The sequence below is a fragment of the Phalaenopsis equestris genome, unplaced genomic scaffold, assembly GCF_001263595.1.
Source record: "Phalaenopsis equestris unplaced genomic scaffold, ASM126359v1 Scaffold000428, whole genome shotgun sequence".
Classification (NCBI taxonomy): domain Eukaryota; kingdom Viridiplantae; phylum Streptophyta; class Magnoliopsida; order Asparagales; family Orchidaceae; genus Phalaenopsis; species Phalaenopsis equestris.
Window position 1 is genome coordinate 4,319,862 of NW_018164869.1, and position 27,980 is coordinate 4,347,841.

Genomic DNA, 27,980 nt, shown 5'->3' on the forward strand with positions numbered 1-27,980 from the left:
CTCTTAGACTCTTTTAAGGTCGCGATGTTTTTTTCAATTCTCCAAACTTTTACATCTAAACCAATTTTTATAATAATTTTTTTATTTTTGTATCTTTACTTACACATCATTATTCTACCACAAACTATTTTTATTTATAAGAATTTTATTTTTATTTTCAATTATATTTTTTGCAGCTTGTTTAATAGTACTAGTGACTTTATTCCACATAGTATTAACTTTTGCATGAACTTTTCAAATCTTAAGATCTTTAAGTTTACTCGTAAAAATAATATTATTTATCTTTTCCGTCTCCCCATCTAATTTTAAGATAATATTTCATTATATTTCATATTCCATCCATTTATCTTAAAATCCAAAACCAGTAATTTATATTGGTTATTTAAATATTCACTTGAAATGATCTTACAAGCTTTACAATCTTGACAATTTATTTTTCTCATAAAAAAATAATCAATTTATGTTTCATTAGATCAATTCTTATAATTAATAATATACTCATCTTTTTTTCTTAAATAAAGCTATAAGCAAGAACACAATCATAAGCTAAAGCAAAATCTAATATAGCTTTACATTCTTCATTAGTCACTCCAAAATCATAATCACCGTAAAAACTTTTAAAATTTTTTAGGACTCTAGCAACATAACAATTCAAACTTCCTTCAATAAAAAATCTTTCTTTGAGATGGATTTATTGTATCAATTCTTCTAAGTTATTCAAAATTTTTTCCTTTTGAACATATATCCAAACATACATGAAAAGCATAAGCATTTACAACATTAAAAATCTTAGTATAAAAAATAATCTTTAGAACTGTAATTCTTTTTCCAATTCTATTAATTTTTATAACATTATCTTTCAAACTCTTATATATAATTATACATACACAATTTCTATTACGACTCCTACCATAATACAAAAGTTTAAAATATAAGTTATTAATCTCAGACTTTTCTCCAATCGAATTAATTTCTTAAATGAAATATTTATCATCTTACGAACCATGGTATCTATTAATTTCAATAATTTACCTGTTAGAATATATATATTCTATATTTCTATCTTAATATTAATTTCATAGAATAGCTTATTTGCTCGAATCCGTCCATAATGTGAAAATCCTTGCTAATTTAGCACTACACCCTGAGACCGGTGTAGTGTCCCTCGAGCACTTGTCATAGTATTCAGATCATACAATAAATTATTTATAGGGGATGCCCTAGCATTGACACAAGAATTTAAAAGATTAATGTTATAGCTATTTGACAAAAAGTTTAATGTCGGTTGTCGACTACCTAAAACAACCTACACTTTTCACATCCAGGACTTGAGACCCGAAAATGACAGTGTTAAACCAAAGCAAGCTTTTCCATTAAGTTTATGCAATCTTAGGTATCACCCCTACCTTTGAAATTAAAAACCATCATGATATAAGGCTGCCTACTGCTTTAAAGGAGCACAAATATGCACACAACATCGACTTGCCAATTTTATTTCTCTTTCCATCCTTTTGTCTTCACACAAAACTTCTTACTAAGATGTATAAATCATATTTCCTAGAACCACCCAAGAAGCACCTTGAAAACAAATAATGAAAAAAAAATAATTGAAGGAATGAAATTCTTGAAAGAAAAACAAACTTGGAAGGTAGTCGAGATGCCAAAGGAAAGAAAAAAATTAGATGCAAGTGGATGCCTTGTCAAATATAATGCAAACAAGATACTTGAGAAGTATAAAGATAGATCATTCCAAGAGGCTACAACACTCAGACCTACGGATAAGTTTGCACCAATCACAAATCTAAACACCATCCAAGTACTTCTATCACTAGCAACCGGACTCAACAAGAACTCACAACAGTTAGATGTAAAAAAATACATTCCTAAATAAAGAACTAGGAAAAACCTCTGTAAAACCCCCACCAAGTTACAATCACTATGTAATTACTAACCATATATACAGGTTGAAGATAATTTGTTATAGCGGTTTAAACATATTCCAACAGGATTAATTAAAAGGTTCACAAAAACCAAAGAAATGATCAAACTTCAAACAAAGACTTTGGGATTACAAATTATGCATAGAAATGTAAGACGGAGAAATCAAAGTTCTTTCGGAAGAAAAAAGTAAAAGACCAACTAACCAACCAAAGGTTTTGAAGGGAATAAAAATTCGATGAAGAATTTTAACACTTCATGGAATTGAAGCAACCTGCTTAAAAACTGTGATACTAATCTCCGAATAAAAATACATACTGGATTTACTAAATAAAAATATGATGGGAAGCAAGCTCTAAGAAGTTTCAATTGATTACTACCATAAACTAAGAAAGATAAAAGACTACCCAAAAGTTGACATACAAACTATCAAAAAAGATTAATTAGGACACAAAAGACTAAACTTAGGGCCCGTTTGGGGCAGCTTATTTAGTGTGGTGGCGTTTTGAAAACGCACCTGACCTGTTTGGGTAAACTGCGTTTTGGCAGCTTATGCATTTTCAAAACGCAGAAAACAGTGTTTTCACACCGCACCTATCTAGGTGCGGTGGGAGTTTATTGGCAACGGTCTGACTTTTCCAAAAAAAATAAAAATTTGTAATAACCACCGCACCTAACTTATCAACAAATTATTTTTATTCAGCTTATCAACAAATTATTCAATAAGCTACAGCTGCCCCCAAACAGACCCTTAGCCTACGTTGTAAGTATTCTAAGTCAGTTCATGCATGCGGAATCCTAGCATATAAAACTCTTTAAAATCTCAAAGTTATTCTGGGAAATTGAATCTTATTTAATAATAATTAAAAAACTTAGAAACATAAATAGAAGCTAATTGGATTGGATAACTTCGAAATCAAAAATATATTAGTGGTTTTTACACCTTCAGAAAAAAAAAACCCCTACTAATTTGGAGAAGCAGCAGCCAATAATCGCAAGGCCCAAACTTGAAACTAAATTTTTATCAAAGGCCCAAAGAATCTATGAGCAGTTATGAATCAAAAACTTCCGAAATGACTTGGGAATAAAATGGGAAAACACCATAAAGTTATATTGTAACAAAAAACCAACCATTAACATCAAATCAAATATAAAAAATCGATTGACACTTATCAAAGAAAAGCTAGGTGAATAAGTGACTATGTAACAATGGGTGATGAACTATTAAAAGATGTGAACACTTTAGATATCTCGGGTCTATTGTTGAAAGTGATGGTGATATACATGGGGATGTTATTAGTAGAATTCAAGTTCGTTGGTTGAAGTGGAGAAATGCTTCGGGCTTAATGTGTGATAGAAAAGTACTGCTTAGACCGAAAGGAAAATTTTATAAGATGGTGGTGAGACCTACAATGCTCTATGACACTGAATGTTGGCTTTTAAAAGAGAAGCATAAAACTAAGTTAAGTGTTGTCGAGATGAGAATGCTTAGATGGATGAGTGGCTTTACACTTAGAGACAAAATGCGAAATGATTATATCCACGATAGGATTGGTGTAGCTCCAGTGGCAGACAAAATTAGAGAGAGCTGCTCTAGATGGTTTGGTCACATTAAACGTCGATCATCTGATGATTCGATTAGAAGAGTAGATGTTTCATATTTGATTTAAGTTAAGAAAGGCAGAGGTAGACATAAAAAAACTTGGGCATATTGTATAAAAAATGATCTTAATTTATTTCAATTAAAAGAAAATATGACACTCAATAGGACGCAATGGAGAAAAAGGATTCATGTAGCCGGGCCCACTCAGTGAGATAAAAGTTTGTCATTGTTGTTGTATTGTATTTCAAAATAACGGACGGAGCTGATAAAAGAAAAAGATTGCAACATTGATAGCATCCCACACAGGCATGCACTCTTCAGAGTACAAACATTCATAGAGAAACCTAAAAAATTAGATTGTTCCCCCTTGCATGAAACTAACTTTATCCTGGATACAACTGCAGACTTAGATTTCTTTTTTTAAAAAAAACAGCACATTACAAATATGAAGAGCCAAAAAAAATTAGCCTTGCCTATTCAGACAGCAATAAAATGCAAAATCTATCAATCCAGGCAGTAGATGTTAAAAACTTTTCTACCACATCCATTCAAACAGTGGTGGCAGAAATAAATAATTTAAAAATTGAAATAAAAAGAAACTGCATAATATTAGCACAAACAAACCCGGAGGCCAACGTTCGCGCAAGAGCACACTCATGATTTTTTAAGCGATGTCCTTCATCAACTATCATATAGCACCAATGAATCTTCCTCAGAAATATTTTATCTTTCATTATAAGGTCATAGTGGGTGATCAAAACATTAAACTTTCCTTGCCCAGATATCTCTTCCCTCATCGCCTTTCTTTCATTCACCCCTCCATCATATAAAACAGTTGAAATGCTGAGGCAAAAAAGGTCAACTTTCAAACAAAAAAGGAAAAAAGACAAACATATATACATACGACTCAATTCTCATGTACTTACATATCCATCACCTAAACATTCATATTTACATGCCTACCACTCAAATCTTTAACATCAGATCAAAAATACCATCATCACTATCTTTTCTAAAAGTGAAATACACCTTTTCATGCATAGTTTTATGACACAATGGTATTATCAGCGTAAATATCAAACTTTGGGTGTTTGATATGTAAATGCATAAGAATTGTGTCATATGTATGTAAATTTCTCTAATTTTTAAGCTATGTAAAAAAAGTAATACCCTGGTGCCCAAGTAGCAAATTCATTTAGCCAATTTGGCAATACAGCTTTTGGAGCGATGATCATGTGGGGACCATTCACGCATTTATTCTCCATCAGATATGCAATTAATGCAATTGTCTGAATTGTCTTACCAAGACCCATCTCATCAGCAAGGATACCATTTAGATTATTATTAAATAAAGAAAGCATCCATTGAAGCCCTTCCAGCTGATAAGATCTTAATTCTCCACCCAGAAGCATAGCTGGCTGCTCAGTTACCTGAGAAATATTTAACAGTAGAGGTTATGAAAATGGACAAGGAAAGAGTAAAACAAATAAGACAAGTATTATAACTCATTAAGGAATTGTGTGGCTAAAATAATGAATTATAGTAGTTGTGAACTTTTACATGTAGAACTGCATGTTTGCGCCACAATAAAAAAATAATAATAAATAATAACAATTTTGTTAAAAAAAATTTACAAATTCTAGCACCCTAGTAACTAATCTTCTACTATTTAATAAATCATAACTCATTCTTAGATGTAGCAAAATTGCCCGATTTAATTGTCGTATATTGATTTGAAATAAGATAATACTTTCAAATACTTGAAAGCTATTCATAATTGAATTCCAAATATAAATGTTGCAAGTCAGTAATCATTCAAATGCCATCAAATAGTTCAAACATTTTGTTCATCTTAGGGCCTAGGATTATATTAAGGCGTAACTAGAATAAAATGCAAAAAAAAAAAAAAAAAAAAAAAAAAAAAAAAAAACACATATAAACATGCTGAGAATTTTAAATATCATGAACACTTAATTTGGACAAATTTCAAAACTTCAAATGAAATTGGAAAGCACAAATAAATCCAGTTTGATGATGATTCTATAACCTTCTCTTAAAAATAACACGTAAAAATTAGAAAACCTAAAAGGCATATAATCAACTGAAATTATATCCAAATTGAATAAAACCGATCATATATGCAAGCAAAAAAAACATGATTTTAGAGAGCAAGAATAAAATAGAAAGAATAAAAGAATCTAAATCAAATTTCATGCCAATAAAAGGAGATAATATCTTCCCGTTATATCCGGTCTCTCAATTGATAAAAAAGTGGACAAAAAGTAGCAACACATCCAACTAGAACTTTATTAGAAAATAACTTGGCTTAACTTTCACATTCCCTGAGACCTTTTTTCATGGTTTGGTCCAATCAACTAGTGTTTATAACTAGATCAAACCAAACCATAACCAAAACTTGAAATCAGCATCAAACTGGCATTATGGCAAACCAAATCAAATCAATATGCTAAGTTCAGTATGATAAAAACATAAATCTTAAGGAATTAGTTTTGGTTGGGTTCCTTTTGATTTTAAATGGATTTCAACAATGTGGTGCATTTTGATTTGATAGTTTTGTTCTGAAGTGGGAGATCTTTTAAAGCAAATTTCATTAAGATAATGTATTGGGAGAGAAATTAAAAATAGAAAATGTACCAACGGTTCACAACTTGTCCAACCATTGACGCGGGTCTAGGGAGCCAGCCGGCTGAATCGGCTGGAAGAAGAAACCGGTTCTACCGGTTCCCTTAAGCCTCGGCCCAGGACCGGCCGGCCAAAGCATGGGGTGAGCTTTACCACCCCTTTCCTTGCGTCCTTGCTCTTTCTAATTGCCGCCCGCTCCTTACACTTTCCATTTCTGATTGCTGTACAAAAAAGAAGGGCCTCCCCTTCCTATTTTACATCCTAGCAATTATATGTGTCATTTTTGCTTGTTAGGTTAGTTTTTGCTTGCTTGAAAAGTCATCCTTGGAGTTTCTTTCTCCCTTGCTAGGGTTGTATCCGACGACGGGTGGTGCTTCGACTGTATCCTGCTTCGAGATGGTGTTGTATTCTCTCTTATCTTCTTCCCTACCCCTTCTCCTCCCCTTCCATAGTCATTGGCCACCCCTAGACCTTCTTGTGGGCTGGCCGACCCTTGTTACTACTGCAGCTTTGCTGTCCAGCCTCTAGTTCACCTCCAAGCACCCCATCCTTTCCTTCCTAGCAGAAGCGTTTGCTGTCCAGCCTCCTCGGCCATCTATCTGCATCGTGCTATCCCTTCCCCTGCAACAATCATTGTTGTCCAGCCCATTTACAGCCACACCAAACCCTTTTCTAACCCACCATACAACCACCAGGCCTTCCTCACCCCCTTTACCACTTTGTAGACGCCTCCACCGTACTCGGATCATCTCTTCCGGCCCAAGAAGAAGAATAGTGTTGTTGTGTTTTCCTTTCCAGTTTGTGTCGTGTCTCAACCCCTAATTCCGTGCTTAACAAAAGTTTGTTTTCGTTTCTGCTGAATTTTAAACTAGTTTTGGTATCATTTGGTATCAAAGCTAACATAACCCTATACCTATCCTAGGGTTTCCTAGCATCCGTCATAAACCAAAAAATTTTCTTTTCCATCACTAAATAAATTTTCCACTTCAAAAAATCCCAAACTCTAATCATTTAACTAAGAAGATAGATACCGAGTCTACCCGGGAAGAGATATGGCAGAGCTTCGTCGCCTTCAACAGAGTCTTGTGAAGATTGATGAGATGACCAAAAGGGCAGTTTCCCTAGACCAAGATCTAGAGAGTCGAAGGAGAGAAAGAGAGGAGAATCTGAATCCCTTCTATAGGGAGAATTTCAACGATGAAGAAGACAGTCCACGACATTTCGGAATACAGTATCAGAGGAGGCCTAGAGAAGGGTATTTGAATCTCTTACAAAAGGAGAATTTCAGAGAGGAGATATCATTTAAAGGGCACAAAGACTTCGACATCAAAGTGAATCTGTCAGAATTTGATGGAGGTAAGGATCCAAAAGACTATTGATTGGTTGTAATCAGTTGAATGTATTTTTTAGTCTAAGAATGTGCCAAAGGATAAGAGGTCAAATTAGGTGCTATCAAGTTGAAGAAAAGTGTCTCTTTGTTGTATGAGAACTAACAGAGAAAGAGGAAAAATGAAGACATCAATAAGATTACCAGGTGAGAGAAGATGAAGAAAGCAATGCAGTGGAAATATATCTCACCCCACTACCGTCAGGATATATTTCTGAGACTCTACCATCTGCAACAAAAGGATCTGTTAGTAGAGAAGTTCACAGAGCAGTTTGATCAATTACAGATGAGGTGTGCTTTGGTTGAGCCGGAGTAGCATATCATATCCCATTATCTGGGGGTCTGAAGCCACCTATTAGCAACGTGGTGCAGCTGCAACCTTATTTGTCACTAGGAGATGTTCAGAATCTATCCTTGAAGGTGGAAAGATAACAGTAACAAAGCAGGCAGTAGTCATCCTTCAGACAGTAGCCTTTAGCCAAGTAGTCACTTACAACTATGAAGACCGACAATGATACTTCGAGAGGGACTAGCAAGCCTATACCAAGAAGTGACAAGTTGGATCAGAGTGAAAAGAAATATGAGAAAGATAGCTCCTCCAATACAACAACGAGCAATAGGTATTTCAGGTGTCATGGCTATTGGCCGCATAGCCTCCAACTATCCCACGAGCCGAGTAATCACCCTCATAGATCAAGTAGCCGAGAGGAAGTTAGCAACAAAGAGACAAGTGAGGACTAGGGGGAAGTGTATCATGTTCCATTAAAAGAATGAGAGGCACTCATAGTTCGACGGGTTGTACAAACCGATATTGATACAAGGGATCGTCACAATATATTCTACACTCAGTGCACAGTGAACAGGAAGGTATGTAGCCTCATCATCGACGGAGGAAGTAGTAAGAACATGACATCAACACAGATAATTGATAAATTGGAACTCATGCCTCATATCCATTACCAGTCGAAGGCTAAGTCCCGAGATCACATAAACCCTCACTAGCAGAGCAACCTCGGCGGGACTAGTTCTGGTAACGACAGAGGAAGAGAGGACTGAGACACTGGCTCCAGACATGGGACAGGCACGCAGAGGACATTTCGGCATGTCACGGTCAATACCTTACCACAGTGCCACCACCAGGCTGAAGGTTCAGGTTACCCCCCCCTCCCTCCTTTTCAAATTTGGTTAAGCTGACCGTGGATGGCTCTAGGAGTATTCAACAGCAGAAGCAAGATACACAGACTTAATTCAATTGAGTAGTAACCTCCAGAAGATTGGATCGATGTCAATGTTTGCTCACAAGTTGGGAAAAACCCTTAGGTGCCTTGGAGGGCGATGCAATTTCCAATGGGATCCAGGTGCTGCTAGGATTGCAAATGAGGGACCAGAAGCTTTGAATAATGAAGTTGAAACTTCCCCAAACCTGGAAGACTGATGCAGGGCTAGGGAGCCAGCCGACTAAACCGACTGGAAGAAGGAACCATTTTACCAATAAGTCCCAACCCAAGTTTCAACGGGACGTCAAAGCATGGGGAAAGATTTACCGCCCCTTTCTCCACCTCCTTGCCCTTTTTGATTGCCGCCCGCTCCTTCCCCTAGCCTTTTCTGATTGCCGCCCAAAAAGAAGGGCCTCCCCTTCCTTATTTACATCCCATCAATTATACATGTGTTATTTTTGCTTGCTTGTTGTTTTCATATTTCTCCTTGGAGTCTTCTCCCTTACTAGGGCTATATTCGATGACGAGGGGTCTGAGGCGGTGTTATCCTTCCCCTTTTTTAGGCGCCGACCACCCTTGGACCTTCTTATGGGCCGACCAACCCTTGTTACTGCCGCAGCTTTGCTTTCCAGCCTCCAGTACACCTCCCAACACCCTTCCCTTCCCTGCAGCACAGTCTTTGTTGTCTAACACCCTCGGCCATCTACCAACACCCTGCCATCCCTTCCCCTGCAGCAATCATTGGTGTCCAGCCCACCTACGGCCAACCAAACCCCATTCTAACCTGCCATACAACCACCAGCACTTCCCCACCCCCCTTAACACTTTGCAAATGCCACCACCGCCCTTGGATCTTCTCTTCCGGACCTAGTCGGAGATTAGTATTGTTGTATTTTCCATTCCAGCTTGTGTTGTGTTGTAAGCCCTAATTTTGTGCTTATAAAAGTTTGCTTTCGTTTCTGTTGAATTCTGAACTAGTTCCAATATCAATCATATAGGGAATTGGGTCTTCAAACATAAAGGAAGAAATGATAAATAGAGTTGATAAGTGAAAATTGAACCTAATGCCTAAATAACTGAGGATTGAGATTTTATTCTACCATTAATTTGCAACAACGGGAATTTGTTGTTCAGCACTTGGAAATATATTTTTTTTCTTATGCTTAATTGGTTCCTTTTGGTTTATTTCAATTTGATAAAATCTGAAACCTAAGCCAAAACATAACAGTTAATTTAGACAAAATACAAAACTAAATCAATCCAAACCAAAACAAATGATTACAACCACAAAAGGTACAGTGGTACATATAATAAAAGCATACAGAAATTCTATTTTGAAATTCTAGATAAGGAAATGAGTAAAGCCAACAACTAACCTTTAAGATTCAAATTATAAAATTTAAAAAAAAAACTAAATTTTTGAGTTAACAAAGGAAGCTTCTGCAAAGTGACAATTTGAAGCCGGTTTTTTTTTTGGAACTCAGGAGAGTTGTACATTATCACTCAATCCAAATAGTTACAAAACACATAAAAGCATAAATTTTCTTTATTTTTTTTTTCTTACAATGTATAAATAGCATTTGGAATATTATAAAAAGAATCAGAATTTATTCATAGAGCACAACTTATCAGTTATAATGTTTTACACGGTCATATATCACTAGATAAAAAGATTAAAAAAATAAACTAGTGGCATAAAACTCCGGCACCCTTTGTTAAGACATTACTGAAGTTAGTTTTAAACAAGAAACAGACAATAGCAAAATGTAACCTATTCTAAACCACCAATTTCTAAAACAAAGAAATATTTGCATCATTGGAGCTCAAAATAACAATCTACTTTCCAACAATGTATGTGTTTTCGGGTGAGCAACCCATGCAAGCTGCCAATATTATCAAGGTTGAAGAGATTAACTTTAGTGAATAAATCATTACCTTTTCCTGAATGGAATGAACAGCAAAATTATATTGTCTTTGTCCTTCAAGAAAATCATTTGTTTGGAACTCAGTCCCAGACTCGATATCCCCAATATCCTTATCTTCATCTAATGTTAATTCACCCGGAGTTTCAGTTTTAGATAGAGAAGAAGGATCAACAGACTCAGAGCCATTCAAAGCTTCAAGGTCATCAAAATGTTCAGCATCTTTCTGTCTCTGGACAGCCGCACCAAGGCAAACAAGAAGCTCATTTGTTTTTCCAAGAAGCATCGTCAGCCGTTCATTCTTGCTCTCTTCAACCAATCTCATGTATGCCTCTTGATCATCTGCTTTTAATGCCTGAAACCTCAACTTTTCTGCCCGAGTAGCTCGTTGCCTTTGCCTTGCATGCCATGCCTATGAAGGAGCATAATCTTGAAAGAAAATTTTCTAATATTTGGATTCATAGCATCAAGGTGATTAAGCAGGAGTTTAGTAAAACCTGAACTCCATCATTCTTCTGTTTTCTTCGTTTCAAAGATGCTTGTGCTTGCAACTGAAACTCGCGAGCAGCATTAAGTATTTCTGCAAAAAATTTCCTCTTTTTGGTCTCCATGCGATTCTTTTCTTCCTCTTCAAGCCTAGAAAGCCTCTGGAAACAAAAGCAGTGCAACGAGAAACATCTTAGGTTGACCACACAAATGACTAAATTGCAATAAGAATTACAAAGAACAACATAGGACCTCAGCATCTCTTTTTTTCCTTTGACGATCATCAACTTCCATTGCATAAGTATCTCCGATGCCATACATACTAAAAGGATGTCGCAAACGCATCATTCCCCAGTCAAACAACTGCCTTTCAGGATATGCACATTTTTCATGTAACCAGTGCTCTGCACTAACATCAGCGCGCACCTTTCTCTGTAATTGTACCAACTGAAACAACAAAAGAGTTCTCCATAAGCTATGTTTTGTAGCTTTGAGACAAAATAGAAGAAAAAAAGCAAGAAAGAGTAATGATAGTAGTATTATTAGTAAGAGTACAATGTAGAAGAAAAAGGTATATTCATCACAATAAAATAAAGGATATGGAGAGTAATGTAGACTTACGTTTTAATCAAATGGAAAAAAATAAGGGAGTTCATCGAATGGTCTGACAAAAAAAAAAAAAAGAGAAATCAAATTTTTCTACCAGATGTAGCTATGTACAGACCTCAGAAATGATAAAAACATTTTTCTAGCAGGCAGCATTAGGATAAATGGAAGAGAAAATTGAAAATTCCAATAAGAATATTTAATATTTCCATTTGTGAAATTTCACTAAATCTCACATTCGCTAAAAGGTTATTGATGCATGCCAGAAGATTCGCGATGGTAGAATAATATATTATCTTTTTAGTGTTATATGAAGATTCAACACATACTCAGATGAAAAAAAAAACTAGTAGAGATACTAGAAGTTTTCACAGGGAAAACCCAAAAAAAGAAAAAACCCTGGAGACTAACCTAATTGAGAAAATCCAGTATAAATTGGAGGTTACACGTACAATCTTTTGTCTCAGAGGCAAGAAAGATTTTTGCAATTTTTTGATTTACAACGTCGATGCACAAATGATCCTTTCACTAGGAATGGGCAGCAACTGATGGTGATCGGAGGCAGGCTAGAAGTGGTTGACGGTGGTCGGTGGTGATTGATGGGTACAGGAATAATGTTGGACTTCTGCTCTCTCTCCTAGCTTCAAGCTCACTCTTCAGGATTCAAACTCTCCTCCCCCTCGTTAGAGGGATGGGATTCTATTTATAGAGTCCAGGTCGCAATTAATTAAAGAACATAAACAACTACGATAGGACGACTCAGAAAGGTTCCCTCGATGAAATGAAATTTGATGGACATTTGAGAGCCACAACAAAGTTGGAATTGAGCGATCTTAGCCTCGTTAGATTCGTCTTGTCGAGATGCTCGAGTCGATCATGAGACCATCAGATTCGACATCTGTTTGACCTTCCAAATATGCCCAAAAAACTTACAAAAGTGATTTAATGGCTTCATCTGAGTTTGATTTGACTCATATTGGATCGATTTTGGTATCGTTGACCCTGTCTCGTCGAGTCGGTCAGTTTGACTATAAGTTTGTTGAAATCAGAGCTCTAAATAACTTTTAATCAAAGTTTGAATATTGTTTGCTCAAAAGATTGCCTTGAGAATTGTGTTATGCCTCGAGATTCATGTTGGATGTTGGAAATTTGTTGATGGCGTCTCAATTATAAAGCTTGATAACCTTAATAATTAAGAGGTTGTTTAGATTAAAAAAGTTCAAAGTTCAAAGTAAAATAGATAGTATTCTAAATATTCAAGAGTGTTTAGTTGTATTTAAAGTAAATGTAGTGTTTTGTTACCATTAAGATATAGTGGTAAGATTGCACCTTATTGTTTTTTACATTGAAAGAAAACACAAGAGATCAAGAAATCATTTTTGGTCAATCTTTGAAGATGGATAAATGAAAATAGTTTCAAATAGTTTTATTTGAGGAAAATTTTGATTAATCCATTTAAAAAATACAATCCTCATTAGAACTTCGAAACTCATAAACAATTACACCCATACATATAATCAGCAAATCATTACGTCGACAAACAACCATAACATAAATAAAATTTATCAAAACAATATAATGTTTCTTTGCAAAAACTCAACAATGCTTATCAAAACCACTGGGCTCATTAATAAGAGCATGTATCAAAACTTTTTATCACCTTTCCACAAAAAAAACATTTGATAGTTCTCTAAGCATGCTTTACTTCAAAATAATTTTATCTATAAATTATTGTGATAATGCTTATATTATGCTTTCGATTAATGCTGAATATTTAATTTAGAAGATGAAAATCTCAATGCAGTTTTTTGAAGATTAAATCGAAATATGAACCATTTTATGAGAAAATAAAATTATTCTTTTTTTTTTCTAGCAGACACAACACAATCAACCTCTCCAAGTAACGAATGTATAAAATGAAGTACAGTTTTAAAAATATAAATATCATAACTATGATTGCAATAATTGAGAACGACGAGAGGCCAACGTTCAAACCAAACTGCTGATGGAAGCTATGTTTCGATTCCGACTGAGGTTAACAATTGAAAAGAGGGCTAGATTAGTGGGTAAGAGGCGGATGACCACAGGCTGATGCTGGCGTGAGGGAGCAGAGAGGCTTGAGGGGGAAAAAAATTGCAAATACACAAAAGAGGAACATAACCATACGATTTAAGTTTTGTTCAACTTGAATTTTACTAGATTGAATTTTACTAGATTGAATTTTACTAAAGAGTAGAGGTTTACTAGCATTTGAGCCATTTACTAGATTAAAGTTTTAATTGTATGTACCTATTTTTTTAGTATAGATGTTTGCAACTGAATTGCTTCCTCAATCATTTGTTTACAGAAAAATTAGTTTTTTTGAGAAAAAATCTAACTTTGTGCATGTCATCCGTGAATTCATTTGTCAATCAACAAATTAAGCCTTTACTTGGTAATATTATGTTGTTTTTTGTTAATGCTACTTGATGTGAAAAAAATATAATCGCTATTAGCAAACTTAAGAGGAAGCTGCTATACAATTTTTAAGCATCTAAAGACCACCAGTTAATTCTGGTTGATTTTCTTGTAATTTATTTCTCAGTTATATATTGACTTAATTGTATTAAAGATAAAGATAATCATATCCATATTTTAAGCCATAACGATAAGGATTATATCATCAGTATCTTAAGATTTCTTTCCTTTTAAAAAAAGAGTTAGTTGTATTGACTTTTTATTATTACAAGTTAATTATGAATAAAACTTTGATTACTTCTTCCCCAATGATCCAAGTTGCTTATGTGGGTTGATCCACGTTGTAAGTGTGGAATTACCTTTTGATCTTTTCTCCTCTTTTCATTTTGAGATGCTTAAGTCCCCATCAATTATTAAAGAGAGGCAATATATATATACTTACAACGTGCATCAACCCACACTTTATATATATATATATATATATATATATCTTTAGGAAAAAGAGCAACGGTGGCTCCTTACGCGTTAATTAAAAGAAAAAGTAAATGGAGGGGGGGAGGATCCCCTTCTAAGAAACCAAAAATACATCTAAACACACAAACACACCCCTAGGGGTTCCTGGGTTCCTCTCCCCACAATACAACTCACACAAAAAGAAATTTCCAAAATTACAGTTATACCCAAAACCAAATAGCAAAAACTCAAAAAAAAAGTAAACATGTGATCTAGTATATCTAGAGAAGTGACTAAAAAAGAGATGTACAAAAAAAATCTTCCGATTAGCAATGATTATCCAAAATCAATCTCACGAGCAGACCAAAGAACTGGCATGCCGCAATCCAAAGAGATCGAAAACAACTCTCCCCAAAAGTCCAAAGCTTGAGACGATCAGATTCTCAACCTGCATCCTAAAAGGACTCTCCTGAGGAGAACTTCTCGACAATGGCATTCATCTTACTCCGTGACATGTTCCTTAATCCAGAATGGAAGCCAACAAGGAAATCACATTTCAAAATTTTAGAGACTTCAAGCTTTTAAGAATACATGCAAGTGCTCTTGCAACAATAATTCTTTTCACAAATACTATGCATTTAGTGTTCTCTTTTAACAGTGAAAGCAATGTGTCAATAGGCTCACTAAGGATCTGTTGGGGGCAGCTGTAGTTGTCTGAAGTAGATGTGAAACAAAATCGCAGAAAAGAGTAGCTAGTGACGAGCCAATTTAGTCATGCCTCTGTTTCTAGTTCTACGGCGAGATCTAGATAACAAATTGTTGAGTGTCGAGCCATTTCCCGAAGTAACCAAAGTATCATCCATTAGGTTCCCGAGCTGAAGTTTGCCTCCAATCTTCTTCTTCCTCCTTGAATAGACTTGACATTTCTCCTCAGAAGACTGACTCATCTGATCATCGTGTTGGTAAACAGAACGTCGGGCAGATAACAACTGATGAGCACTAGAAGAAGGATTGTTAACTGTTGCAATAGTTGTAGGTTCAAGTATGAGTGAAACATCAATCCTGCCCTCAGTCACATGCGTAAGGGAAGAATAAGGGGGGGCAGCAGCTGGTACAGACCTAGCAGCCGCACCATCAGGCCCCTGTTGTTGAATCCTCCCCTCCCTTTTTCCTTAAATCAGGATTAAACTTGAAACAGTGCTCTTGAACATGTCCAAACATCTGACAATGTTTACAATAGGAAAAGTGTTGCTCTAAACTTACCTTCTGCCAGTAACCTATATGCTCTTAACCGATCCAGACCTCATCCGGAAGAGGTAAAGTGACATCCCTTTCGATCAGAACTCTAGCTAAGGAGGGTTGAGTAAGGTTATAGGTAGGAGCATCTAATTTCAGCGGTCTCCCAAACATAACTGCTAAAGAGAAAAAAACCTCATGATTAAAAAGATGAACTTTCAAATAAGGGAACCTAATCCAGACAGAGATGACCGGAGCCTTTGCCTCGGGATCAAAACTAGAAGACCATTTTAGCACCTTCATCCCAACGTTCTCAAACCAGACCATACGCTTAGCAAACAGCCGAGTATAATCTTCCTCCTTCGCTAACTGAATCAAAATGTGCCCTCCATCCAGCGGATCAATTTTCCACTCTCCCGTGAGCTTCATCAGCTCAAAGTGTTGTCTAAGAAAATCTAGCTTAGGAATACCATAAATGAACTTTCCAACCCGATGTAAACGACAAGAAGAGGCAAGTTCAACATTCTCAGCATCAGTGAGGAAAAGAGCAAGCTTTCCCCCTTTCCGGCCGGGGCGGCGAACAAAAGAGGAGATAGAATCGAGCTCGAGATTTTCGTAGAAAACAGAAGGGAAGTTAGGAACACCATCAGCGGTGACGCTGGCGTAAAAGCGAGGCCTCCGACTCGCCTCACCACGGCCGCCAGCCGTGACGGCGGCGAAAGAACGCCCCCTGACGAAGGATCTTCTTTTTCCTTAAGTTAATTCTAGTGAAGCCAATTTTTAGTACATAAATATAAAGAGAGGCTATATATATATATATATATTTTTTTTTCTTTTTTTTTGCGCCTTTGGGTGGCAACTTCGTAGGCCGTTGTGTTGTCAACCATGAGACCCCTCTGACCCGAGTTTGATCACTATGGGGACGGATAACACATATAGAAGTGGTATTCTCAAATACCACCATATATATATATATATATATATATGGTGGTATTTGAGAATATATAAAAGCCCAAGAGCAATTATATTAAAAAGAAAAGGATACAGATAGGTTGTATGAGTGGGCTCAAATAAGCACCCAACCCACACGGTACAATACACACAAAAAACCCAAAAAAGAGATGGTCCATATAAGATCAATCGGGACGACCCAACTTAGTTATGTCTCTGCCTCTAGTTCTCGGAAGGGAACCAACCAACAAATTGGTGAGGTGTGTACCATTACCCGAAGTAACCAAAGTATCATCCATTAGATTCCTTAGCTCAAGTAAATTTTCATTCTTCATTCTTCTTCTTCCTCTTCTTCCTCCTGGAAGTGTAAACTTGTCATTCCTCATCAGAAAATTGTTGCTCATTCGGATGAGGAGGTAGAGTTGTAGAAGGATTGCCAACAATTGTACCCAAAACAGGTTCTAGTATATGTGAAGTATGAGTGGTCACCTCTACACCAAATACTTCCTGAAGATGGGGAGCTGCAAGATTCTCCTGATTATCAGTCCGAACACTATCCTTTGTAGGCAAGGATTCTCAATACTGTTTTCAATAGGGTTTGAAAGTGTAGGTTGCCCAGCAGAGCCATCGAGCATCACATCAATCGTAGAAACAGTATTGTCAGGGGAGGTCCACAGGGTCAATTAAATCAGACACCAAATCTTGTCCTGTGGTAGTGTCCAGGGCAATGGGGTTAGACTCATCCTTATTCACGTGATTTTTAGATTTCAAATTAGGATGTAGCTTATGGAAATTATCAAGGGTGTACCCAAACATCTTACAATGAGAACAACAATAAAGTTTATATTCCATGATGATTTGTTGCCAATATCCATTATGCGTTGTGCTCAACCAGACTTTAGTAACATCAGGTAAAGTAATATCTCTTTCCACAAATATTCTGGACACAGAAGGTCTGGTTATGTTGAAAGTGGGCAGATCTAATTTCATAGGGTCCCCAAGTATGACCCCAATAGAGTAAAGAACCTGATCTCGTCCATCTGAAGCCAGAGTACTTGTTGAAAGAGACATCACTTTACCTGCTTCTGAGGAAATCTGGTTGAGCACACAACACTAAGGATATTGGCAGAAGGTAGAGATTGAGCATTTTCCGCCGTATTGTTCGAACTGTCGTATGCTTGGACACTCCAGTTCTCAGTGTCATCATCTACACCTCCATCTCAGACCAAAAAAGCAAATTGCTCCGTTAAAGGCTGTGATTCAATCTCCTCCTGATCAACTCCAAGTTTTTGACACTATTGATCATCAGAAGGATACTCCGGAAGATGTCACTTTTCCTGCAGACAATATATCAACCATTCAGTCCCCACTTGTAGTTCCCCCGTTTTTGGAACCTCCCATCGTGGGGGAGAGAGATTCTTCAGACCTCGCATGCCTTAGAACCTATCACTGATAATACAGGTGGAAATACTTCTATTATTTCACGAATGTCTCACCAGGTCCAAAAAGATGTTAGTGTTACTCAGACTCATGGGGATCATGATCTGCAACGACATATAAATGTCCGACCACCTTTGGAATTTACTGATCAAATGAGTCAATCATCGGATGAGGAATGACAGGTCTACACATCCAGGAGGAAGAAGAAAAATGAAAATCTACATGAGCTCAGGAATCTGGAATCTGATGGATGATACTGATACTTTAGTTACTACGGGCAATGATACTCACTTATTAATTTGTTAGCCGGCTCACTTCCGAGAACTAGAGGCAGGAGGAGTAAAGTGAGACTTTCCTAGCACTTTTGTGCCCTTTTGTGGCTTTGTTTTTTTTCTTTATGTATTTCTTTTTTTTTCCTTTAAGTATTTTTGTTTTATTTGAGTGTGTGTATTTTTTTTGTAAGAGTTTGGCTTTTTAGGCCCTCTCATGCAATATTTCTGTATTTTTTCCGTATTAATCTATTTGTCCTTGGGCTTTTTCATATATATATATATATATATATGTATCACAGTTTGTATCACATTGGATTACCTAGCAAAAACATCATCCTTTACTTCCAACACTTATTCATTCCCACAACACGAGCCTAACACCCAATCTTAGGCGGAAAAAGAAGAAAAAAAAAACTTGATGAACTTAAAAGGCTAAAAAAAAAAAGATTCAACAACTAAAAGAAATCAAAAAGAAATTTATTTTAAGTTTATCCGGGCAATTCTCCTAAACTTGGGTTTAATATAGATTAAAAATTAAATTTAAATTCAAGAGAAACTAAAACCCAAAATATGATCCTAAATTATCAGAAACACTAACAAATAAGCCTAATAATACTGCATAGCTTTATCCTAACCAACTCACATATTATCTCTCTTAATTCTAAAATCCTTCAATTCTCTCTACAAAACTATGAATACACCCACCTAATAGCCTTCTCATATGAGGCCTTTCACACGCCTTTCTGCATGAAAAATCACAAGTCAAGCTCGTTGCTCTTTGGATCTTGTGTCATCCACGCCCGCTTATGGTAAAGTAGGGAGATAATGAAACTTACATACACAACTTGACATAATTTATGTCCACAACTTGAATTTTAGGACTCGTGGGCTTCACAAACAATCAAATTCCATTCATTAATACACGCCATGATTCCCTATTTATAGTAAATAGGATCACAAGAATGAGAACATATATTTGAAAGAAAATTCAATCCTAAAAAGCCTTCAAATTTAAACACACTCTTACTCAAAAGTAAATAAAAACACAATAAATTAATTTAAAAAATACATAAGAAAAGTTCAATCATGAATATAAATGTGCTTAAGAAACTTGAAAGGAGCATAATTTGGTTCTTTTATGACTTAATTTGACTCCTTGTAACAATAGATTGTGGTATTATCCTATCAACTCCTCTGGGATACAAAGCACTCTCCCAAAATAGTTAAATCTAGTTAAAAGTTATTCATGTTAGAAGTTATGAGGATCAAATTTATTTCCTAATATAACTTTATTTTCTTTCATATTTTAAAATTATTTACTTATATTGGATTTATTTCTTATCCTATTTTAAGATTTTTTACTTTATGTTGTGTCATTTATCTCCAAATAATTAATATCAATTGATTCATTAGAGATATTATGTGTTATATCTTTTTTTTTTCTGTTATTTCTTTTTATTGTATTTCATATTCTAAGATTCATGTAAGGGTTATTTATAAACTCTTTCATATCAATAAAAATATTCCGCATTATTCTGAATTTTAATATGATATCAGAACCTTGAAACAAATCATAGAATCTCCTGCCGCAGAAAATTTCCTATTCCCTGCAGCCGACAATCTTTATTATGATCCAGGCTTTTCTTCCGCCTCCTTTCAGTTTTTAAGCCAGAAACTTCATTTCCCCTGCAGGCCCCCGCCGCCCGAATCCTCCTACAGCCTTTCCTGCAACCAGAATTCCCTCCTGCAGTCGTTCCAGCCGTCAGCCTCCCTTCTGCCGGCCAGCTCTCCTTTCTACAGGGATCCTTCTCTCGTGAGATCTAACTACCAAGAAACCCCACCTGCCGGACTCCTTGCACATTTGAAGATTACTTCAGTTCCCATACTTCCTGCAATAGGGATCGTTAGATGAATAGATGGACCTTGCATCTCTGATGACACCAATTGTTGTCCTATCTTCATTTCGTGCGTAGTAAACCAAGAATTTCTGGAGCACCTGAAATATCGCCACATTCGAGGCGAGGGTGCTCCAACGGAGCGCATGCTGGAGGCACCGGTACATGCTAGTGTGGATCTGCGTACCTCCAATATCCATCTGCCATTTTTTCACGAGTCAAGCAGTAAAGACATTAAAACACCCATGGCTTGCTTAAGATGTTGTTGTTGAACCTGTAAGGCCCATTTGTGGGAAAATATGTGGCCATGCAATTGATGATCCACGCAAGCTAGCTCATACAGACATTGATAACTGAATAATTGGATACAATGGTGGGAGGATAGAAAAACCTCTTCCTGTCGATGCATCAAACACATTGTTTGTGGAAGGCCTTCCTGCATACTGTACACGAAGAAAAGTCTCTCACATCTTTCTTCTATTTGCAGGTTTCCAAGAGGTGAGACTTGTGACCAAGGATTCTAAACATCATAGAGGAGATTAATTTGTGTTGTGTTTTGTTGACTTTACTACACCAAGCCAGGCTGCGATCACATTGGATGCTTTGCAAGGTTATTGTTTTGATGAACATGATCGAGAGTCTGCCTATTTGAGACTGCAATTTGCTCGCTTACCTGGTCCACAATCATCTGTTGAGCCTCATAGCAGGCGTTGATTTTTGGAGTTGTATTTTATGCAACGAAGGTGGTTTTTGGAAGTTATTCACTGATGGAAAATTTGCTCTTCGCTGAATATTTTGTCGTTGTATGTACGCGTTCTTCTAAATTGCATTCCCAGACTTTCTCAGAAAGGCTCCTTTTCATATCGACATTTCACGTGAGAGATGTTGGCCAGTTAAATTGCCTTCATCGATTTCTCCCTATAGACTTCCAAACTCCTCCAGAATTCATCTTGCAACAGGCCCTCCTTCGGAGCTTTCCTACAAAAGACCCTCTTCCGGAGCTTTTTCTTGTATCATGCCCTCCTCCAAAACATTTTCCTGCAGCAGACTTACGTCCAAAGCTTTTCAGTTTTTCTGTAGGTCATACCCTATAATTTTTTTTTGGATGTTCTCTACTTCCCTACAAACTCCCGATAGAATTACCTATAGGAGTTTTCCGCCTACCTATAGACATTGCAGGAACTGTAAACAAAAATAACTACAGTTAACTATAAGTCAGTATTTCTTGCAGGTTTTCTACTTCCCTGCAAACTCCCGTGCAATACTACCTGTAGGAGTCTTTTGCCTACCCACAAATACTATAGGAACCACAGTCAAAGACAACCATTGTCAACTAGAAATTAGCTTTTCTTACAGGTTGTCTATTTCCCAACAAACTCCCCTGTGACATGACCTGTAAGAGTCTTCTGCTTACCTACAAACACTACAGGAATTCCAGTCAATGAAAACTGCAATACGGGATGATGACTTCAAGTTCAACTTCATAGAATCTTTCTCGTCCATTGTTTGATGTTTTCAAGATATAAGTTGAACATGATTTTCAACCATGTTTCAACTTGGGAAAAAATTTGCGTACGTCAGGGGTACGCATCTCTGCGTACATAATAGGGTACATGGGAGTTATACGGAGATTACAAGGGGGTTACAACCTGTTGTACCTCCCATGTAACTCCCGTGTAACCCCGTTGTAACAATTATACATGCTTGTAACTCCTATGTAACTCTCGTGTACACGCTTGTAACTCCCATGTAACTCACATGTAACTCCCGTGTACACTATTATGTACGCAGAGATGTATACTCCTTGACGTACGCAAATTTTTTCCTTCAACTTGAAGGGGAGTGTTAAAAGTTATATTATAAAATAATTTATTCCTGCATGAAATTATGAGGATTAGATTTATTTTTTAATATAACTTTATTTCCTTTCTTATTTTAGACTTACTTTCTTGGATTTAATTTATTTCCTTTCCTATTTAAGGCTCCCCTATTTTACGTTGTGTCATCTATCTCCAAATAATTAATATGAATTGATTATATGGAGAAATTATGCGTTATATCTTTCCTTTCCAATTATTCCTTTTTATTATCTTTACTATTCTATGATTCATGTAAGGGTTATTTATACCCTCTTTCATATCAACAAAACTATTCTGCATTAGTCTAAATTTAAACAAATCCATATAGTCATCCAAGAGATTAGGGGCTAATTGTTATAGTTCATTCATGGTCATTTAACTTTTATCTTAAGGAGGAATGCCTCTTCACCTCACTAGAAACCTAAGCTCAGTTTTTTTTTTTCTCAAGCATCAATTTATTTCTCAAGCATCAATTTATTTGAAATTGAAATGGCACGTTCAGCATCCAAGCAAAGGTAACTGGAACAATTAGGTTTATGGAAGCAAAACAATAGGAATCACTCCAACAAAAAAATCAACAAGTGATTTTCGAAATCCAAACATTTTTCAATAAGGAAATATATCTTCCAAATCTAAACTATACATTTAAATTGATTGCCCTATTAATTTTAAAAGGACCATATGCATTTGTACTTAGTATGCATAAAGTACTCAAACATATATGAATCCTGACAACATGAATTTTATTATACTCCCGGATGGCTCAAAGTGGAGGACCCATTATGTCGTTGTGGGTGTGGTGAGATCGAGGACATCACTGAGATCACGACAAAGTGCAAAGTCCTTGTGGAGGTTCTTTAAATTTTACAGCTGTGGGGAATTTCCATGCCAACTTTTGTTGGTTTTCAGGATCTTTGTGCTTAGATGGTTAAAGTATTGAGGGAACAAGGTGTTGTTGGTAGAATTTTTTGTAGTGTTGTTTGTCAATGTTGGCGGGCAAGAAATGCAAAGAAGAACAATTGTCCCTTCGTTACTTTGGTGGTTTGTGCCCCGAACATCCTTTCTTCGCTTACTCGCACTCACGCCTACATCATCCAGGAGCAATGGGGCACCACTTGACCTATTAGTTCTTTTATTTCCATTGGCGTCCCCAAAGAAGCATAATCATCTCTGTTAGCTATTTTATTTCCCCAGATTCAACGAGGCAGACCAATGTTGTGCGCAGCTTGCTTTGCAAAATTGTTTTGTAGTTAAAAGTTTACATGATAGTAATCCCTTGTCTGTTTTTGTTGAAAGGAATATAAGTTTTTGTAGGGCTACTACTTTGTTGTTTTCTTTTTTGCTTTTTTGTTGTGGCTTGTTAGCCCTTTTTTGTAATCTTTTTGTTTTATATTAATGCAATAATGCACGCCCTTCACGGATGGCTCAACGTGAACTTCGACGGTGCTCTCCTACCTTCCGGGGCGGCCGACACCGGTTGAATCATACGTGATGAGTAGGGAATTGAAATTATTGCTACCATACACTAGTTTCAACATTGGGACACCGCCTAAGTGGAGCTTCAAGAAATTAGATCCTTACAAGATATCTGCAAATAGTGGATCTCGAATGCAAGGGCATCATCATCAATGGGGACAACACTAACAATATTCACTTTTGAGGTCTAGCATGAAGAGAGACATTTGGCCGCAATGACCACATCAAGCTCCAGACCTTTCCTTTCTTTTGAACTTCAAGCAAGTTTTGTTTTTCCATATGCCCAAAGAATGTAATAGGACGACTCATTTTTGTGCTACCTTTCATGGCTCTTTTCTTTTGAAGCATATAGATGATGATGGCACTGTTTCCTGTATACTTATAGATGATATATCACATTTTTGTACATGATAGGTGCATATATGCATGGTTTTTGTAACTTTTGATTTTACTAATGTAAAATGCAATATTTCGAGGAATGCTTTTTTTAACATTCACAACTTGGTGATATTTTTTATTATGCAATTCAAAATGTTTTATAATATTATTATGTAAATTATATAAGTTGTAAAAATGATTTACTACGATGAGAATATGTATAAAGTGGTAAAGGGCAAAATCTAAAAAAATTGTAGGGTTAGGTCCCGATTAAAATAGAAATGTTATCTTGGCTATAGATTTGCATAAAATTTTTATATGTGAATTCAGTATTTGGAAGATGCATATTCCAACTTCCTAGACTTTTTCCAACCAAACATTTTAAAATATTTTCAAGATTTTTATTTAGTAATTTAGCTTAACCATTGGTTTGAGAGTGAAAAGCAGATAAAAACTTCAAGGCAGTATGTAACAATTTCCAGAAGATCTTCAAAAAATAAGAAACAAATGTATCATATCTATCAAATAAATACAACGTTGCATAAACCACTCGATACAAATCTTTTCTCAAAAAAAAAAAAGTTTTGCTACATATGATATATAGTTAGTCTTAAATCTAGTCTTAAATCATAGTGGTCTGAATCATTTTAGAAATATATCAAGTACCATTTCTATATTATCATGGCCATGAACATTCTCAACTGATCTCAGTACAGTTAAAGGGCCAAGAAAAAAAATGATATTATTCTAAGGCTTTTAGAAGGTGCAAAAGAACACAAGAAAGAGGAAGGAAAGTTGTTGGATAGTTAAGGATAACGGGAAGACAGATTTGACATGACAGATAGAATGACAGTGAATCGAAAGCGGAAAATGATTGTTTTCTGTTTTTTGTTGTCAAAATAGGAGTAGCAACAAATCAGATAACGAAAGAGGCCATTGAACACTCAGGAGAGAGCATCACTTTGATCCCATCAGGCTACAAACACACCACCTGTAAAGTAAACAAATATACAATACTCCAAATAAAATAAACAAATCCAAAAGGCCGTTAAACCAAAAAACAATAACATATAAACAATCTCCTGCAAAAATAAACCTAATTCTAATCAAAATAATCTTAAATACCAATAAGAAGGGTCCCACATGGTAAAATAGCTAAGAGAGCAGACAAAAGTCTCGCTAGACCATCCCGGTTTGGCAAAAAAATCATGTAATGACGCCTATGAAATGTTGAATCTCTCATGATGGTAGCCATCCCGGAGATAAATTGTCAGTCGAGATATCCGACAACTATTCAAAAGGGGTTGTCCCTCTTCGGTATTGGCTCCTTAGACTCACTACCTTCATGACACTAAATATTAATCGTGTTGGACTCTCTAATGAGCTCAGCTTGAATCACCAACATCTTTCATTCATCAGCTTGAAGCTAATGCTCCTTTCTGACGTCTTCCTTCTCTCCCGCGTTACTGACTATTTCTTCAACTGCTCCCAGTTCAGTGCAAAATATCATTCTTTTGTTTGAGCAATCTGAGGCGTCGTGACCAAAACCGTGGCACTTGACACACTTCCTAGCTAAACGGATTTGGGAGTGTTGGTTAGCTCCACCTTTCTCCACTCTGAACTAATTTCTCCTTAGGCGGGGTCAGCTTGGGTGCTACGTTGGGTGTACTCTAGCTACTGGATCTTGGGATTGAACTCTGCCTGTAAGGTGTGGGGTCACCCGGTGATATTGTTGTATCTTCACCTTTGAAGCTAGGGCTCGAACATCCTGTAATGTCAAATAGAGTTGTAATTGTACCACCTTGCCAATGAAGAATCCTAATTCTTCCAGATATTGAGCTATGGTATTCTCCTCGGGCTCCACTGGCCCACTTCAACATTAGTCGCTCTAATTCAGCGGTCTTGCTGTTATAAGTGATAAAGTCTCAAGAACATGTCATATTTGTAATGTGCTCTAAATCAGTGTACTTGTGTTGCATCTCTCGTTTCGTCTTTGATCATATAGTAATTTTACCCTTTCATTAGTTGAAAATGTTTTAGGTTCTCCTATCACAATGAAGCATTCATCCTGAGCTTGACAGTTGCAACTTTGACCCGCCTGTCAGGTAGAACATCCTTATACTCAAAGACTCGTTCCATTATCTGGAACCACTCAAGGAATTTGTTTGGATCCATACGATTGTCAAAATCTGCCAAGTCAATCTTCACTTCAAAATCTGGTTTCTCTAATATGCTATGTCAAATTGTTAAGGTATTGATTCTTTACTATTGGAAACTGTCTAGTGAAAGGGATTCACTTCCTTCTCTCAATCTAGAGCGTCGACCTCACCAGATTATCTCCTCTTGAAGGCGACAAGTCTCTGTTATAGTTGGAGAATTTCTCGATGTATGCCTTCCATAGTGAGTTCTTGAACAACTTGTTGTGGGTTTCTCTTGGCAACATGACGCCAAGTTATTCCGATGGAAGTTTTGAGGGAAAAAAAAAAGATATGGTTCAAGGGTAGGGGTAGGGGTAGGGCTAGGGGTAAGCCTAGGTGGATGGTGTGAGAAAACAAAAATTGTGAGGGTGTTAGGTTAGATTGTATGGATACTTAATTTAGATGCAGGAATAACAAATCCCCAAAATTTTAGGGTTTGTTAGACTCTGATACCAGATGATATCATTCTAGGTCTCCTACAATATATGAAAGAACAAAAGAATAGGTAAGTTATAGGATAGGTAAGGAAAATAAAAGGATTAATATTGGTTGATATCTGACGTGAATGACATTATAACAACGAATTGAAAGTGAAAAACAACTGTTTTCTGCTGTCAAACAGTAGCAGACAGCAAATCAGACGACCAAAGAGGCCTTCGAACATTTGAAAGAGATCACCATTTTGATCTTATTTGGCTATAGACACCACACGAAAGAAATCCAAAGATACTCCAATAGGGAAAATCAGGAACAAATATCTCCAAATAATTTATACAAAACCATAAGTCTAGTAAACCAGAAAACAATAACATACAAATAGTTCTCTTGTAGAAATAAACCTAATTCTAATTAAAGTAATATTAAAATACTAATAAGAAGAGTCCCACATGGCTAAAATAGCCAAGAGGACGAAAAAGTCCCACTCAGAACTATTGTGCGGGACCCTGCGGCCTGCTTTGCCCGTGATCGGGATCGCGGGATGGAGAGCTACCGCGCGCCAGCACATTATTTAACGGCTTTTCCCATGTGGCATGCACAACGCCAACTAACAACCCTAGTAATATCCCTTATTAATGAAGTATGGCCAAATGCATGGTTTCATTCTATCCAAAATGACCTTTCAAGCCACCAACATGCATTTCCCCCACAATATAATTACAAAGTGAGGTCCTAAGAACATAAAGCTAACTGCTTTTATAAAGATATCCAAATTGAGCCATAAAACTAGCAGAAAGAATATATAGAATGTCATTATGATTGCAAAAAATCAAGCAAAAATCAGGATGTCACTTATTTGTTTTGTATCATAACAAAACGAAACATAATAATGTTCATAGAGGTAAGAAAGTAAAAAAATTTTGAGATAGATGCCCGCTGATTTATTCTAAATGTCATGTAAGTGTTTCAATACAGAGGTATACCAATAAAAATACTTCATCTGACTTGTTTAATACTTCTTTCAGAGTATTTATATATTTAAAGTCATAATGGTAAGAAATGAGAATGAACTCTTTTGAGGGTAAATAATGTCCCCAATACTTTAATATCTAAATGAGAATATAC

General features: G+C 36.3%; 1 protein-coding gene across 1 annotated transcript in view; it reads right to left on the reverse strand.

Annotated features, from left to right (window-relative positions):
- LOC110027403 (probable ATP-dependent DNA helicase CHR12) overlaps nt 1-27,980 on the reverse strand; it is a 49,768-nt gene that overhangs the window by 9,389 nt on the left and 12,399 nt on the right. The window contains exons 4-8 of the mRNA XM_020728816.1: nt 11,449-11,643; nt 11,208-11,357; nt 10,724-11,122; nt 4,712-4,971; nt 4,166-4,384 (exon numbers count right to left, since the gene is read on the reverse strand). Coding sequence (XP_020584475.1) covers nt 4,166-4,384; nt 4,712-4,971; nt 10,724-11,122; nt 11,208-11,357; nt 11,449-11,643 — 1,223 coding nt within the window. The remainder of the gene's footprint in view (nt 1-4,165; nt 4,385-4,711; nt 4,972-10,723; nt 11,123-11,207; nt 11,358-11,448; nt 11,644-27,980) is intronic.